At 36.0% G+C, this 18,839-nt stretch overlaps 1 protein-coding gene across 5 annotated transcripts in view; it reads right to left on the reverse strand.

The window, feature by feature from the left end:
* Positions 1–4,466: 4,466 nt before the first annotated feature.
* MAPK10 (mitogen-activated protein kinase 10) overlaps positions 4,467–18,839 on the reverse strand; it is a 335,359-nt gene continuing 320,986 nt past the window's right edge. For 4 of the 5 annotated variants that reach the window (XM_066384871.1, XM_066384870.1, XM_066384869.1 and 1 more), the window contains one exon: positions 4,467–4,717. In XM_066384871.1, the coding sequence (XP_066240968.1) occupies positions 4,575–4,717 (143 nt within the window). In that variant the 3' untranslated portion in view covers positions 4,467–4,574. Of the gene's footprint in view, positions 4,723–18,839 lie in introns of all 5 variants that reach the window. The other variant, XM_066384873.1, reaches the window with a different exon arrangement.

The raw sequence follows: 18,839 nt of genomic DNA on the forward strand, positions 1-18,839 counted from the left end.
CTCCCTTTTGTTCCACAGACATTTTGAAAATTAAAAAAAAAGTAGAAATAAAAAAGGAAGTGAGAAAGAACACAGAAATGAATTAACTAATTTAAAACCCTGATTAAACATCACTGAGACTGCATTTGATCCATTAGGCTGACTTTTAGTTCTCACTGCTAATCCTTGCCAAGAAACTGGATGTGTGTGGTTTTGCCTTCCAGGGTTGATCTAGAATTGTAAGGGTGAGGTGTGTATGAATGTGTGTGTGTGTGTGTGTGTGTGTGTGTGTATGTGTGTGTGTGTGTAGTCTATTTTATAAAACAGGACAATTCTTATCATTGTCATCTCATCATTCTCTCTCATTATTAGTCTTGGGAGTCTAATAATGCAGAATAACAGGCAGGTGCACATTAGATTTTGTTGGAAGATAGACATGGTGAATAGTTTAATGCTACATAAGGGTTGGGAGATTTGTTTCCATTAGAACATACTGGCCATTGGTCCCACAGAATCAGAAGTTAGATATACAGAAGTTTATATATAAACAGAGGCCTTCCATTTCAACTTGGCTAACCAAGAAAATAGGTCACAGTAAACCATTTCAGTGAACAGACTGTCTAATGCTAAAAGAATTAACAAAATCTCATATTTTAATCACATAGAGAATAACTAATATAACTATTTACATTGTAACTTGTTTGTTGTTTTTACAGGAAGAAATTTTTCTGATGGTTTAATGATATCTGTGAAAAATGTTGGATTCTCACAATTGAAATGTGGGGGCTGAGGAGGATAGTGAGAAGGGAGGTGGGATCAAAGATTCCGAGCAACTGTATTTATTTCTCTGAGCTGTAGAAGATACATTTTCAGCAAAGCTGGCTGACAACATTCTTTATAGAATGCACTGCTTTAAATATTTAGATACCATTTGTAAAAAGAATAAAAAAGAAATAGGTTTTGTGTAGTTTAGTTTTGCAATGAATATTTAAAATTTAAAAGTGAGTTTTGCTTCCACCCATCCCCACCCCCAAGTGGGGATAAAAGTCATAAAAAGGTTTATGTATTTTTATCTATCCCACTAATTCCATTTGCCAAAGCCTATCTTCTGATTTACCAATGATGACAGACTGAGAAAAACAATCCTGCACCTTGGCCCTCAATTAAATAGCTTACTCCATTGGAAGAAATCGACCAGGCCCTTGCCCACCTGGGGTGTACATGTCTACAAAGCTCAGTCATCAGATTCTTGAAGATGAAAGATCATTATCAGTTCACATTCTATAAATAAATTTGGTTGTAAGGCCAATGTGTCTTATTTAAAAAATGAACAGACTGACTAATAAAATTCATATAAAAATATCAATGTGGTGGTAGATTGTGTCAAACTCTCCCAACAATTTAATTCCTCCTGCACATTGGCATATAGCCATCCTTCCCACAAAATACAAAGAAAACATTTTGTTAAAGATCACTGCAAAACAAACACCCTAAAAGAAGTGACAGGATATAGTAGGTTTGTCAGAGTGCCAACCACACACTCTAAAGTGAACCCAACCACAGGCTGGACCCTCACTTTCTTCAGGGATAGAGTCCAAGTGGTTTTCCTGCCTGAACAGCGAGAGTCCTTTGGAAGTTATAGCTGACTACATGGAAATTTTATTTTTAGGGAAAGAAGACAGAACATAATATATCTTATATGTTTGATAATAACAGTCACTTCCTGAAGACATTATAATAGTATATATAATTATTATATTATAATAAGTAGGCCCAAGATCATAAAGGGCTTGCAGGTTTTTGAAATAATTCTTTTTGTTATCCCATTACCTATCTTGATTTAATAAGCCAGTGAAATTAATCTTATGAGGGGTCAAGAAGCCAAACTCTTAGCTCTATTTGTGCATGATACTTCATTCTGAGGCATTCGTTCCATTTTTGTGTGTCCATTAGGGAGATGAGGTTAAAGGTAATCTGCTCCTAGGAACCATACAACAGGGAGATCAGACTAGTAGATTTTGGGGAAGGTAGTAATAGCAGGAGAAGGACATTACCTAATTCTTGCCCGGTTTAATCAGAGAGAGAAAAAATCGCCGTTTTCACACACATGAAAGATAATCTAACTGCCAAGCACTTCTAAGATGCTTTCTGAAGATTTGCTTCCATCTTCTGATATTACTTTATGGCTGATGAAATTCTCCTCGAGACTCTCTTTCAAAGAGCTGCCTGCTCTCTGCACTTAATTGCAAGTGCTACAAAGTCAGGAGTAGAGAGGTCACAGGCGAAGCAAGAGAAGAACACTGAGAAATAAACAAGTAAAGGATAATGGACACAGAGAAGAAAAGAAAATTTTAAGGGGTTGGGGGTTAGGGAGTGAGACAGAAGAAAAAGTGAGAGAGTTTTATAAAAATTAGGTTGTCTGCAATGTTAACCAAAAACAATAGCAGCAGGACAGAGAAACTGGGCCACATTTATTCTAAGAGACAAGCTGCACAATCTAGTTTTTTTTTTTTTCTCTCCTTTTAAACAAATGACCTCTGGACCTGCCAATCCTACTGTGTGAAGCAATCCCATCAATGGCAGCATTGCTCACATGATGATGGGGATGGTTCACTCTATTGCTTAAAAGGAGACAAATCTTCCTTATTGTTGTATTTAAGGCAGTTTTCAGTGCACTGGCACTCTTGTATGCTCTATTCTTGAAGAGACTTCATTTGCCATGCATATCACACTCATCGCCCATCTGTATCCTGCATTTTACTTCTTCAGGTGAAATACCATCACACTGGCAAGCACCAAACGCGGTCAATGTGCAAAGAGCTATGATTGGGTAGCTCAGCAAAGTGACTAAGAAGGGAAGCCTCGATCCGGTTCCTAGTACTGCTGAGATGTCACCCTGGTATTGCTTTGTATACAACCAAGATGTTTCACAATGCCTCCTTAGGTGCTCGGGAAAGCACTTTCATTGACATAGTTCATAATTTCATTGACATGATTTTATCATTGACATAAATGCTTCATTCATGGCTTTTAAGACAAATTCATATTGCTTAAGCTGTTTAGCAGCAGTAACTGACAAACAGAGTTATTGCTGTTGCATCGACTGCAGTACTAAACTCGAATTATCAGCCCTTCTTGGATGGTTAAACTTACAAAAATAAATAAATATAAAACATCAGCCATATTAAAGAGTCAGGGAAATCCTGAGAAAGAAAAACAGCTGTGGAAATGTTTTCAACTGCTAACCTGAGGATCACCCTGTGCTTTGGGTTGTTTTTTTTTTTTTTAAGTAATTATTATTATTTGTAATTCCAGAAGAAGAAAGTAATATTATTTTTCAAAGTAAAACTATGACTGGGTATAAACCTTGGAATTAGCCCAGTCTTGGGTATAAACCTAGGAATTAGCCCAGTCTTGGGGAGCACAACCCACAGTCTGAAGATCATCTAAGGGGCTAGTTTTCTGTGAAGGACCTCACACAGAGGCACCCCACTTTGTTCCTGGGAGTGATTCTTATGACCGAATACCTCTGTCTCGGCACCTGCCATTCTCTGTCCAGCTGTGACACAGAATTTGTAAATGACAAATGAGGTTTACTCTCTGAACTATGGACATCAGTATCTCTAGTGTCTGGGCAGCACACTTCTCTAGGTCTCCCTCCACACTGTCACACTGCTCTAGTCAGTCCTACCCACACACTGTCGGAAAAAAGAGCCTCAGCTTTTACTCCCACCTTCCTTTTAAAGACCACACCCTTTAGTGTTTGGAAACTGTTACCCCCTCCCACCCCCACGCTGTACATAAGCATCACATATCTTGTTTCTACAAATTGGTATACAGGTGCCATTTAATCAGTTCAAACTTGGAAGCTACATCTTCAAGGGTCCGAGAGAGCTCACTCTCCCCATGTTTCCCCCTTTACATGTTTTCTTATAAGACATACAGCTTAATCAATTAACAAACTAAACAGCTTATATACTGGCAATATATTACAGATGGGTTTATGTCAGAGTAATAGATCACATGAAATGGACCGTGTGGTACCCCAGTGCATGATGTCTTGGTAGAGCCCTGAGGACACTGACAGTAGCATCTCTAAGTAAGTAGTGCTGTGTGAATACAGACACATGCGGATCTGTATCTACATCCATCTGACTAGGCCAATAGGAGCAGGTAGATGCAAGATAGAGACACACACATGCTGGATGGGGGTCACTGCACACCTTGTCATGCCATTTGAAAGGGCTGTTACAGGTCACTGGTTTTGCAGCCATTAAAATTACACTTCATGGAAAAGGCTTCCCTAATTGTGTTTGATTTGCTTTCTGTAGTAAGCATCATTGGAAGAAGACCAAAGCGGGAGCAACTAGAAGTTAAATATACATTTGGCTTAGCTGCAATACAGAACTCTGGAGAAGAAGCAGGCTGAAAGATTTGTTTCAATTTTAGGGCTGGATTCTCTCCCTTCCTGTTTTCTTGTCACTGTGTGTCTGTGTGTCTGTGTGTCTGTGTGTGTGTGTGTGTGTGTGTGTGTGTGTGTGTGTTCCATCACATCATCTCCTGAAGAATGCTGGGTTTCGCAGGCAGGCGGCTAGTCACCTGCAACAACCCAGGGGTCCTGCGGAAGCTTCCAGGCTGCTGTCAGTGTCGGATGCCAGGGTCTGGTCGGTGGACATGGAGGAGATGTCGTTGACAGATGAGGATGGAGGGAGACTCTCACTGCTGTTCACTGCTGCACCTGTGCTAAGAAAATGAAGACCAACATGACTAAATCTGGAACTAGACTCAACTTAATGACACTCAGGATGCAGGCATGAGCAAATATAATAGGAAACATCTAGTCCATCATTCATTTGACAAGCCTTCATAGAACAACTAATCTAGGGTACTATATTAGATGGTGAAAATAAAGACATAACAATGCAGAGTCCCAGGTCACAAGTTACTCACAAGCTAGTGCAGTACTTATCTTATTTTTTTAGGGCAAACACAAAAGACAGAGAGAGAGAGGGAGGGAAAGAGACAAGAAGCATCAACTCATAATTGTGGCACTTTAGTAGTTCATTGATTGCTTTCTTATATGTCCCTTGATTGAGGAGCTCTAGATGAGCCAATGACCCCTTGTTCAAGTCAGAGACCTTGGGCTTCAAGCCAGTGACCTTTGGGCTCAAGCCAATGACCATGGGTTCATGTCTATGATCCCACACTCAAGCCAACAATCCCACGCTCAAGCATGGGCTGGTGAGCCCATTCTCAAGCCGGTGACCTCAGAGTTTTGAACCTGGGTCCTCAGCCTCCCAGGTTGAAAATCTATCCACTATGCCACCACCTGGTCAAGCAGTAGTTAACAAATAGTATTTTACCTTAGAAATCACTTGTAATGTACTTGAAAGAAAAAAAAATAACACTAAAAAACTTGGTCTTGGATGGAGCCAAGGCAATTGCTTTTGTTAAAATCTTCCCACATTCTGTGTAGTCAAGGGTTGCAGACAGCTGTTCTATGGAGAAAGTAGATGTGCAAAACCCTTCAATGTACTTACTATTTGGCACCTGGGTGTTTTTAGTGCAGGGAGTTTTTAAAACAAATACACATAAGGATCCTATTCCAGAAATTTGGGCTGAGGTGAGGCCCAGATATATGAATTATTTGGAGCCTACAGCTCTAGAGGAAGGAAGACACAGTAAGTAAATATTGTTATCTAGTACCATGATGGCAAACCTTTTTATAAAAACCGCCCACTTTTGCAGTGCTGGTCAACCTCGTCCCTCCCACCCACTAGTGGGTGTTCCAGCTTTCATCATGGTGGTCATTAGCAGAGCAACCAAATGGCATCGCAATTGGCCCACCATGAAAGCTGGAATGCCCACTAGTGGGCTGTAGGGACCAGGTTGACCAGCACTGCAAAAGTGGGCAGTCTTTATAAGAAGGTTTGCCATCACAGACATAGTTATTACTCTGTCATCAAATTTAAAATCCATATAGAAAATCCAAGTAGGACATTTAATGAAAGTTACCATAGACCAAAAGTAAACAAAACAAAACAAAGAAAGAAAACAAGAGAAGTTAGAGTGTGCTTTAAGATTGTGTGTTTAATTTCTAGCAAGCTTGTTTGCCTGGGAATCTACAAATAAAAACTTTGAATTATCAATTTAGAATAATTTACAAAAAACTTATTTATCTCTTTATGTGGGAATATAATGATTTTGAAACTACGAGAAGAATGTTGTTCACAGTAATTTCTCAGTAAATACTTGCTGTGCTATAGTAGGCTTGAGAACTATTATAAAGAAAAGATGAACCAGAGGTATTGTGAGGTATAATTAAACCATGGCACCCTGGAAAGAGTCAATTTACTTTTTCTCTTTATATATTCTTTATACTTAAGCAAAATGGGTGGCGTAAGTTATGCTTTGTGAAACAGTTTGCTATTTAAAACACTTACAGTATAGGTCATACAATAAAATAAGAGATGAAGAATTGTCATTAAAATTGTATCTCATTTGAACAAATATAATGGGCTAAATATATTTGATAGAAAATAATAAATCTAAAATTAGTTACAGTACTATTATCACTTAAAACTAGTGAATCAGAAAAAAATAGTCTAATGAAATGGAAAGGTTAATACCATCTGTGCTCCTGGGGTGAACTTTTCTGCCAGTGGAAAAAATGTGAATAAAATGTAAAAGTAGGAGAGAACAAAGATGGCAGCAGAGTAGGCAGATGCACAGACTCCCAGCTCACACCACCAAACTGGATTACAAATTAATTTAGGAACAATCAGCATAAAAAACCAATTTTGGATTAGAATAGGTCTCAAAAACTAAGGAGCAAAGAAGCCACACTGAGCCTGGTAGGTAGCATTGAGGCGTGGTGTGTCTCCCCAGAAGGGCTCTCATTACAAGGAGAAGAGCAGAGAATATCACTCACAGCCACTTGCCTGGGGACCTGGGAATGAGGTGAGCTGAGAGGGCAGGCTTGTCTTCCAAAAGGAAAGTGAAGAGAGAGAGAGAGACAGATGGGGATGGGCAGAGGAATGCATGGGATGAACTGAGAAGCTGACTCATCTGGTGCAGAGGTGTCCATAGCTGGGGGAGGGGTTGAACCCTCAATAAACCACAAGCCTAAAGTGGTTCTGGGTGACCCACCTCCAGAAAGCTCTCTAGCTCCAATCAGAGCAACAAGACACAGCTGAAAACATGAAGTGGGGAGGAGGGGCAGTAACTCAGGTCTTCATGGAGATCTGAGATATACTTCCCCCTACAGAAATAGAGAAAGCACCCTGTCCACCCCCAAAGAGAAGCTGGCGCAGATTGGGCCTTCAGAGTCTCAAATTAAACCACCGCATTCCTGGATACAGCTCCAAATAAGCCCCCTGCTGAGATCAGTAAACAAGACTACCACTGAGTTAAGAAAACTGAGAAGAAAACAAACAAATCAAGACTTCAAAGAGGCTCTATTAGGTAAGGAGATCACAGATAGAAGAAGCCCATAAGTCATAGAGAATAATGGGTAGGCAGAGAAGCATAAGTCATATGCTTCAACAAGATAAATCCTCTGATAAACTCTTGGACGAATTGAAAGTAATCAAATTACTGGATGCAGAGTATAAAATAATGATTTTTTAGGATGCTTAAAGATCTCAAAGCTAGAATGAATGGACTTAATGAACACTTCAATAAAGAAATTGAAAGCATCAAAAAGGACATGGAAATCATAAAGAAGAACCAGACAGAAATGACAAACATAATATCAGAAATGAAGACTACACTGGAAGAAATTAAAAGCAGACTGGATGAAGCAGAGGATCGAATCAGTGACCTAGAGGACAAGATAAGTGAAAGCATGTAAGCGGAGCAGCAAAAAGAAAAGAGACTGAAAAAATCTGAGGAAACTCTAAGAGAGCTCTGTGACAACCTAAAGAGAAACAACATCTGCATCATAGGGGTTCCTGAAGAAGAAGAGAAAGAACAAGGGTTAGAGACCTTGTTCAATGAAATCATAGCTGAAAACTTCCCTAAATTGATAAGGAAAAAGTCACACAAGTTCAAGAAGCACAGAGAATTCCACTAAACAGAAACCCAAAAAAGTCTACACCAAGACACATTATAATTAAAATACCAAAGCTAAGAGATAGAGAAAATATTAAAATCTGCTAGAAAAAAAAGGCTATCACCTACAAAGGAGTCCCCATAAGGATGACATTTGACTTCTCAACAGAAACACTTGAGGCCAAAAGGGTAAGGCAAGACATATTCAAAGTAATGCAGAACAAGAGCCTACAACCAAGACTTTTTTATCCAGTAAGGCTATTGTTTAAAATTGAAGGAGAAATAAAAGCTACCCAGACCAAAAAAAAAACAAAAAAACAAAAACACTCAAGGAATTCATTACAACCAAACCAATGCTGCAAGAAATGTGAAGGGGCCTGTTGTAAACAGAACAAAAGGGGAAAAGAATATAGTAAAAGAGGAATATAACTTTAAATAATAAAGTAGCAATAAACAACTACATATCAATAATAACTTTAAATGTAAATGGATTAAATGCTACAATCAAAAGACATAGGGTAGCTGAATGGATAAAAAAACAGGACCCATATATATGCTGTCTACAGGAGATGCACCTCAAAACAAAAGATACACATAGACTGAAAGTAAAAGGATGGAAAAATATTTTATGCAAATGAAAGCGAAAAAAAAGCTGGGGTAGCAATACTTATATCTGAAAAAATAGACTTTAAAATAAAGACTATAGTAAGGGATAAAGAAGGTCACTACATAATGATAAAGGGAGCAATCCAACAGGAAGAGATAATCATTATAAATATATATGCAATTAATATATAAAGCACCTAAATATATAAAGCAAATTTTGATGGACATAAAGGGAGAGATCAACTGCAATACTATAATAGTAGGGGATTTCAATACCCCACTAACATCAATGGATAGATCCTCAAGAAAGAAAATTAACAAAGAAACAACAGAATTAAGAGATATACTAGATCAACTGGATTTAATAGATATCTTCAGAACCTTCCACCCTAAAGCAGCAAAATATACATTCTTTTCAAGTGCTCATGGTACTTCTCTAGGATAGACCACATATTAGGGCATAAAATGAGTCTCAACAAATTTCAGAAGATTGAAACCATATCAAGCATCTTCTCTGACCACAATGGCACGAAACTAGAAATCGACTACAATAGGAAAACTGAAAAACACTCCAACACTTAGAAACTAAACAGCATGTTATTAAACAATGACTGGGTCAACAATGAGATCAAGAAAGAAATAAAAAATTTCCTTGAAACAAATAAAAATGAGCATACAACAACTCAAAATCTGTGGGACACAGCAAAAGCAGACCTGAGAGGGAAGTTCATAGCATTTCAGGCATACCTTAAGAAGCTAAAAAAAGCTCAAAAAACAACTTAATCCTGCAACTAAAAGAACTAGAAAAAGAACAGCAAGTAAAGCCTAGAGGAAGTAGAGGGAAGGAAATAATAAAGATCAGAGCAGATATAAATGACATAGAGGCTAAGAAAACAATAGAGAAGATAAATGAAACCAAGAGCTGGTATTTGAAAAGGTAAACAAGATCGATAAATCCTTAGCCAGAATCACCAAGAAAAAAAAAGAAAGAATTCAAATAAGTAAAATTAGAAATGAGGGTGGAGAAGTAACAACAAACATAGCAGAAATACATGGGATTGTAAGAAAATACTATGAAGAAATGTATGCCAAAAAATTAGACAACCTAGGTGAAATGTACAAATTCCTTGAAAAATGTAATCTTTCAAAAATCAATCTGGAAGAATCAGAAAACTTAAATAGACTGATTACAATAAATGAGATAGAAACAGTTATCAATGAACTTCCAACAAACAAAAGCCCTGACCAGATGGCTTCACAGGCATAATTTTACCAAATATTCAAAGAAGAACTAACTCCTATCCTTCTCAAGCTATTTCAAAAAATTCAAGAGGAAGGAGGATTTCCAAGCTCCTTTTATGAGGCGAGCATAATTCTGATACCAAAACCAGGCAAAGACAACACAAAGAAAGAAAACTATAGGCCAATATCCATGATAAATTTAGATGCTAAAATTCTCAACAAAATATTAGCAAACCGGATCCAGCAATATATTAAAAAACAACAACAACATACACCATGATAAAGTGGTATTTATTCTGGAGAGGCAAGGCTCGTACAATATACACAAGTCAATCTATGTGATTCATCACATAAACAAAAGGAAGGACAAAAACCACATGATAATATCAATAGATGCAGAAAAAGCATTTGATAAAATCTAACACCCATTTATGATCAAAACTCTCAGCAAAGTGGAAATACAGGAAATATACCTCAACATGATAAAGGCCATCTATGACAAACCCACAGCCAACATCATACTCAATGGGCAAAAGTTAAAAGCAATCCCCTTAAGATCAGGAACAAGGCAGGGGTGCCCCTTTCACCACTCTTATTCAACATAGTTCTGGAAGTTCTAGCTACAGCAATCAGACAACAAGAAGAAATAAAAGACATCCAAGTCGGAAAAGAAGAAGTAAAACTATCATTATTTGTTGATGATATGATACTGTACATAGAAAACCCTAAAGTTGCAGTCAAAAAACTACTGGACCTGATAAATGAATTCAACAAGGTAGTAGGATATAAAATTAATACTCAGAAATCAGAGGCATTTTTATACATTAACAATGAACTGTCAGAAAGAGAAATTAAGAAAACAATCCCCTTCACCTTTGCAACCAAAAAAATAAAGTACCTAGGAGTAAATTAAACCAAGGAGGTTAAAGACTGTACTCAGAAAATTATAAAACATTGATAAAAGAAATCAAGAAAGATACAAACAAGGAAGCATATACCATGTTCATAGCTAGGAAGAATAAACATCATTAAAATGTCCATATTATCCAAAGTAATTTATAAATTCAATGCAATACCAATTAAAATACCAAGGACATACTTCAAAGATATAGAACAAATATTCCCAAAATACATATGGAAACAAAAAAGAACACAAATAGCCTCAGCAATTTTGAAAAAGAAGAATAAAGTGGGTGGTATCACACGTCTGGACATCAAGTTATACTACAGGGCTATTGCACTCAAAACTGCTTGGTACTGGCATAAGAACAGGCATATAGATCAATGAAACAGAACAGAGAACCCAGAAATAAACCCGCACCTTTATGAGCAATTGATATTTGACAAGGGTGGTGATAGCATACAATGGAATAAAGACAGTCTCTTTAACAAATGGTGTTGGGAAAATTGGTCAGCTACCTGCAAAAAAATGAAACTAGACCACCAACTTGTGAGTTATCACAAAAATAAACTCAAAGTGGATAAAAAACATAAATGTAAGTCATGAAACCATAAGCATCCTAGAGGAAAACATAGGCAATAAGCTCTCCAACATCACTCACAGCAATATATTTGCTGATTTATCTCCACAGGCAAGTGAAATAAAGGAAAGAATAAATAAATGGGACTATATCAAACTAAAAAGCTTTTGCACAGCTAAAGACAAAAGGAACAAAATAAAAAGGCAAACCCCACAATGGGAGAACATATTCGATAATACGTCTGATAAGGGGTTAATAACCAAAATTTATAAAGAACTTGTAAAACTCAACACCAGGAAGATAAACAGTCCAATTAAAAAATGGGCAAAAGAAATGAATAGATCTTCTCCAAAGAGGACATACAGATGGCCAATAGATGAAAAACTGCTCAACATCACTAATCATTAGAGAAATGCAAATTAAAACCACAATGAGATATCACCTCACACCAGTTAGAATGGTGCTTATCAACAAACAACATAGAATAAATGCTGGCGAGGATGTGGAGAAAAGGGAACCCTCCTGCACTGCTGGTGGGAATGCAGACTGGTCAGCCACTGTGGAAAACAGTAAGGAGATTCCTCAAAAAATTAAAAATCAAACTCCCTTTTGACCCTGCTATCCCACATTTAGGAATATTCCCCAAACATACTATAGAGCAGTTTGAAAAGGAGAAATGCATCCCCATGTTTATGGCAGCATTGTTTACAATAGCCAAGACCTGGAAACAGCCCAAGTGTCCGGCAGTGGACGATTGGATTAAAAAGCAGTGGTACATATACACAATGGAATACTATGGGGCCATGAAAAAGAAGGAAATATTATTTTTTGTGACAACATGGATGGACCTGGAAACTATTATGTTAAGTGAAATAAGCCAGGCAGAGAAAGAAAAATATCGTATGACCTCACTCATATGAGGAATCCAACGAACAATATAAACTAAGGAGCGAAATAGAGACAGAGGTGGGATCAAAGGATCCAGAAAGAAAGAGACAGAGGGAAAGGGGGATGACAGGGTGATAGGATGGGACGAGAGCAGAAAAGCAAATCCTGGAGGGAAGGGGAGAGGGCGTTACGGGGAAGGAGACAGGGGGGATATACTAGGGAAAATGGGAGACATTAGAATCTATGTAAACACAATAAATTAATAAAAATAAAATCAATTAATAAAAATGTAAAAGTATCTGGAGAGGATCCATACATGTAAACTAAGATGGATTATATGTATTCTGTATGTGTTTTAAATTTTTATTAGTTGATTATATATATATATAGTAAATTATAGAAATGTAAAAAAAATGCAGAAAGATAATATGCACTGACTAATCATATTAATGATAAGAACTATTAAACTTGATATATTTATTTCTTTTTGCTAAGAATTTCTCTAACTGTACTTATTTAATATATGGTCTTTGTAACATGACATTTTTATATGAAAAAAGGCTTGTATATTTTTCATGTGTTTGTAAACTCTCATAAGTATCAATACTTCTTAATGTTAAATGTCTCTAAATTTTTAAAGCTCTTTTGTAAATAATTACTCTCATTATCAGAATAATGCATTATGCCCTGGCCGGTTGGCTCAGTGGTAGAGCGTCGGCATGGCGTGCGGAAGTCCAGGGTTCGATTCCCGGCCAGGGCACACAGGAGAAGCGCCCATCTGCTTCTCCACCCCTCCCCCTCTCCTTCCTCTCTGTCTCTCTCTTCCCCTCCCGCAGCGAGGCTCCATTGGAGCAAAGATGGCCCAGGCACTGGGGATGGCTCCTGGGCCTCTGCCCCAGGTGCTAGAGTGGCTCTGGTTGCAACAGAGCGACGCCATGGAGGGGCAGAGCATCGCCCCCTGGTGGGCAGAGCGTCGCTCCCTGGTGGGCGTGCCGGGTGGATCCCGGTCGGGCGCATGCGGGAGTCTGTCTGACTGTCTCTCCCCGTTTCCAGCTTCAGAAAAATACAAAAAAAAAGGAAAAGAAAAAAAAAAGAATAATGCATTATGTAAAGTTATCTGGTTTCAAATCTATTCCAACTGTATTTAATTATATCCTTTATAGATATGGTACAGGGTTAGTTCATTTCCTCTCATGACATTTACTAGATTTCACATACTAGCTGACAACCCTTAATTCCTTTACATATACCAAATGCCCGGCTCTGTTTTTCCCCCTGATTCTGGATTAAATTATCCTCATGTTCTTTTATAAGCTTGGTCTCTAATAATTTAGTATTGCTACAATTTACCTGTCAGAATTGTCTCCAATTTCTTTACATCCTTATTAAAGGGTAGATAATAAAACTATTTATGAGCCTCTAAGTAAGATTCTATCAATGATGAGCTGACAGAGTGAGACTGATTTGTTCTTACTGTCCAGTCATCTCCTGGTGATAGATTCCTACACCAGGATGACTTTCAAATCATGGTGCTATAGTTTAGATTTATTTTAACATGAAGTATAAAATGTTGCCCGAATATCTTTTTGTAATAGCTTTATTGAGATACAATTAACAAACATGTTCAATTCAGTGGTTTTTAGAATACACATAATGTTGCACAACCATCACTACAATCAATTTTGTATTGTTTTGCATCACCTTAAAAGAAAACCCTGTACCCTCATTCTCACTTAGCTGCTAACACTAGACATTGTTGAACTTCACTGTTGAACTTACTTTATAAAATTGCCTCTTCCAGATATATCATATAAATGGAATGATACAATATGTAATCTGTTGTGATTGGCTTCTTTCACACAGCATAATGGTTTCAAGGTTCTTAGATGCTGTATGGTAGTTATCAGTATTTCAGTCTTTTCATGATTGAATAGTATCCCATTGTATGGATACATCATGTTTGTGTATTTATTAGCTGATGGGCACTGGGTAGACGTTTACCTTGTTTCTACTTTTTGGCTATTATGAATAATTATTTATTAACATTCTTGAGCAAGTTTTATTTCTAAGAGTGGAATTGTTGGGTCATAGAGCAACTCTATGTTTAACATGTGAGAAACGGCCAAATGGTTCTTCAAAGTGGCTGTACCAGTTTACATTCTTCCCAGCAGTGTAGGAGGACTTCAATTTCCCCCTACCCTCTTCAACACTTATATTTCTTTTTGTTTATAGCCATCCTATTGTATGTGAAATGGTATCTCACTGTGGTTTGATTTGCTTTTGCCTAAGAGCTAATGATGCTGAGTGTCTTTTCATGTCATTGTTAGACATTTGTATATCTTCTTTGGAGAAATGTCTATTCAGATTATTTGGCCATTTTAAAATTATTATTTTCTTTGTATTATTGAGTTGTAGAAGTTCTTACATATTCTGAATACAAGTTCCTTATCATGTAAGATTTTTCACTTGCTTGATGCTGTCCTTTGAAGCACACAAGTCTTTTTTAATTTTGATGAAGTTGGAATTATCTATTTATCCTCTTTTGTTGGATGCACTTTTAGCCATATCTTAAAAAAAAATTCCTAACCCAAGATCATGAAGATTTTCTCCTATACTTTTTTACCTCTATATTTTAGCTCTTACACTTAAGTCTATGATCCACTTTGAGTTCATTTTTGTATATGGTATGAGGTCAAGGTCTACCTTCATTCTTTTGTATGTGGCTAACTAGTTGCCTAGCACCATTTATTGAAAAAACTGTTTCTTGTCCATGAAATTGTCTTGATATCCTTGTTAAAAACCAAATGACTATAAATGTAAGGATTTCTAGACTTTCAATTCTATTTCATTGATTTAAATATGTACCTCTTGCAAATACCTCACTGTCTTGAATCCTGCAATTTTGAAATCAGGAAGTGTAAATTATCCAACTGTGTTCTTTTTTGAGATTGTTTTGGCTGTTCTTTGTCCCTTGCATGTGAATTTTAAGAACAGATTATCAATTTCTGCAAAAGAGGCAGCTGTGATTTTGATAGTTATTGTGTTTAAGCTACAGGTCAATTTGGACAATATTGTCATCTTAACACTAACCACTGAACAATGAAATGTCTTTATTTAGATCTTTCTTTTAACAATGTTTTTTTATTTTTCAGAGTAAAATATTTGCATTCTTTTTGTTAAACTTATTTTTAAGTATTTCATTCTTTTTGATTCTCTTGTAAATGGAATTGTTTTCTATTTGGTGCTATTATATAAAAATACAACTGATTTAACAAATAGGAGGTTTTGGTGTCAGTGAATTAGAAACTAAATAGATCAAATAATGACATATACATCTCACAAATATTATAATTAATAAAAATGCTCATGTAACCAGAGAGATTTTTGCTAGTGTGTTTTATATAAATTATGACAAAATAACTGATTTGAAAGTTTTAAATTAACCTTTTGTGATAATGCAAACTAAAAAGTATTTTCAAGTATCTCTGTATAAATACAGATTGTTAAACATTAACCAGAATATCCTGGTCTTCTCTTGAGATAGGCTTTCTACTTAGGCAAAAAGAGTTGATTATGTGGACCTGTTCTAACTGTCACAGTTAAAGCTGAGTACTGATTCAAACAAGGATGAAAGGTGACTCAACTGAGATAAGGCTCCTTTATAAGAACACAATTTGATGTTTACAAATAAACACAAATCCACAACAATGGCAGCTAGAGAAATTATACAAAGAACACTGAGGAAATTTTCCTAGGAAAAAAACACAAATTGACATCTATAAATAATATAGAATGAAGGCAGCAAAAAAAACAGAGTAGCTTTTTTTTTTTCAGAGTACTTTTAATAAGATCTTCATGTACATGGGATCACACTGCAGGTAAAGATTATAAAATACACAGCTCTCCACCTGCACCTATTTTAAATAAGCAGCATATTTTTAACACACTTTAGGAACTTTCTACCTGCCATGGCTGGTAAGTCAGCCCGTTATCATATATAGTTTTGTTACAGGGTTACCTCATGTTTATGTTTTCCTTGTTTCATTTTATTTTATCATTATACTCTTCATTTTTCCTATCCTTCTCAATCTCTACTGTTGACCACAGAGTAAGTACTCAATCTAACAAAACATTTAGTAGCTTTTTGTATGTACTTTTCTAGATAGGTTCTGTGAGGGAAAGCAAATTTCTCCCGGCTATGCAATTTATTGGTTAAATGCCTGAACTATTCTTGGCTAAGGGAAAATTATTTAGTATTAGTTGCCTTTCTTCCCCTTTTGTTCTTAAACTGGCTCTCTGTAATATCTCTCTTTTATGTTGGAAAGATCATGTAGCTTTGCAATTCCTGTACCTTCTTGACAGGAAGGTTTCAGAAACTTTGACAATAAAGTCTGAAAAACCTATGAGCAAATGGTGCTGAATACTTTTCTTAAACCAGTTTCATTGTTTTAGTCAAAATAGGATTAAGTGATTATTTTAAATTCTTTTTCCTAAAATTAGCAACTTCAAGTATAACAGCTGAAAGTAGAGTATTTTTTCTATTAATAAAAATGAATTTTGACCAAAAAATTAAAAAAAAAAAAGATACCAAATCCAAATTATAGTTAGTATTCAATTATTCAAAGTTCAAAATCTCTATCAACTGTATTTCTAGGGCTCTTAATTTTTTATAGCATAAATTCATTAAGAGGTCCTATCATCTAATGCTTCCACTATAAAATTCTCGTGACATCTGCTTGTTGTTTGGGAAGCATTTCTCTCTATATAGTACTATTGTGGAATAGTCATATATATTGTCTAGTGGCATGCTGGGGTTGACTTTTTAGAAGTTTTTATTACTTGACTAATTTGAGAGAGAGAGGCAGAGAGGGAGACATTGATTTGTTGTTCCACTAATTTATGCATTCATTGGTTGATTCTTGTACATGTCCTGGCTGGGGATTGAACCCACAACATTGGCCTGCCTGGATTGATACTCTAACCAACTGAACTACCTTGCCAAGGTCTTAGTGGCTTTTGAAAGCCAATTATTAGCATTTCTTTCCATTCTGCCTTCATTAATGTCACATTGGTAGCTTGAAATTAGTCACACTGAGAACATTTACACCTCAGAAATAGGTAAATACTACAATCAGTTCTCATTTTTTAAAGAGGTGATTGTTAAACATTAACCAGAACCTAACTGTTACATGAAAGATATTTGCTTCTGTTGACTTCTTGTATTGCACTATAATAAATGCCTTCTTGATTATACCCAATTCTGGCTTTAGTGGGTGATACTTTTAAGACAATACATAAACTTTGTAAATCATAAAACCAAGCACAAATTGAAGAGTCAAGACATAACTCTTGGCTTCAAGTTGTTAATTCTAACCAACTGTTTGTGAAAATCTCTTAAACAAAATTGAACTGAATTGAATTGGACAGTAATGTCACTTGCTCTGGATATCCGGGCCTTGTGATAAATATCCTTTCCTTTTACTCTGTTTTTAAAGAAACCAGTAGAGATGTGCATTTAAAGAAATATCTTTAAATAAAGCACTTCAAATTTTTATCAATAAAAATGACATGTAAAATACTCTTAATACTAATAGGGTTGTAAACAAAGAAACTATTTACTTTCAACTATACTTTCAACTTTACCTGCAAAAGTAGCTATACTTTCAACTTTACTTGAAAAAGAAAAATTTGGTTTTGTTAAAGAAGTAACTTAAGCTAATAAAAATTTCAACTAGAAGTTACCTAGCCGTAAGGTATCTTTTATTTAAGAGAGAAATGTTCTTCTGCATTTTTAAAGGAAATTATTTTACTGCACTACACACACATACACACACACACACACACACACACTCACACAAAGTATACACTAAGAATTATAAGAAATACTAAAATGGAGGGGGGAGGGAATCACTGGAATAAATTCCTTTCTCTTTTTGCATGATCTTGAGTCTCATCTTGTTTGGGGCTAAGATTTTTAAATTAAAAAATAAATCATTGGATTAGACCAGTGCCTCTAATTGGGAAGGACACATGCCCATGGTGTGTGGAATATGGTTTGGGGAGAGGCTGTAGATTATAATCACATGAGAAGCTTTATCTTCAATTTGAGATTCTGACTAATCTCTCCCCATCCTGATGTTAAGCATCTGTAATTCAGTGAGTCACTTTTACTTCTAAAAGGTTTATTTTTTCAGGTGGAATGGGAGTGATGAACAGACAGAGTTTTTGGATTAGATGACCTCTTATATTTGTTCTAGCTCTAACACTCTATGACAAAAACGCTTTTAGAAGAAAATTAATTTTTATTCATAAACTGAAATTCCCATGGCAGTCTTTGCAAATCAATTCAGAAAGCAAGCAGCCATGCTATTTCTGAAAATAAATTACTATGCAAGTAAAATCAGATAGCAGAAAGAAATATAATTATTTATTTAGAAATGTACTTGAAATTTAGATTTATTTCTTATTGATACATAACAATTCCATCAATAAATTTCAAAGCTATGTATTTTCTGCAAATGCACACTTAACTTCCCATTTACATTTTAAAAGCATCATTAAAACATGGGTTTGGATATTAGAAACATTTTG

Source organism: Saccopteryx leptura, chromosome 5 (assembly GCF_036850995.1).
Source record: "Saccopteryx leptura isolate mSacLep1 chromosome 5, mSacLep1_pri_phased_curated, whole genome shotgun sequence".
In the NCBI taxonomy this organism is placed as follows: domain Eukaryota; kingdom Metazoa; phylum Chordata; class Mammalia; order Chiroptera; family Emballonuridae; genus Saccopteryx; species Saccopteryx leptura.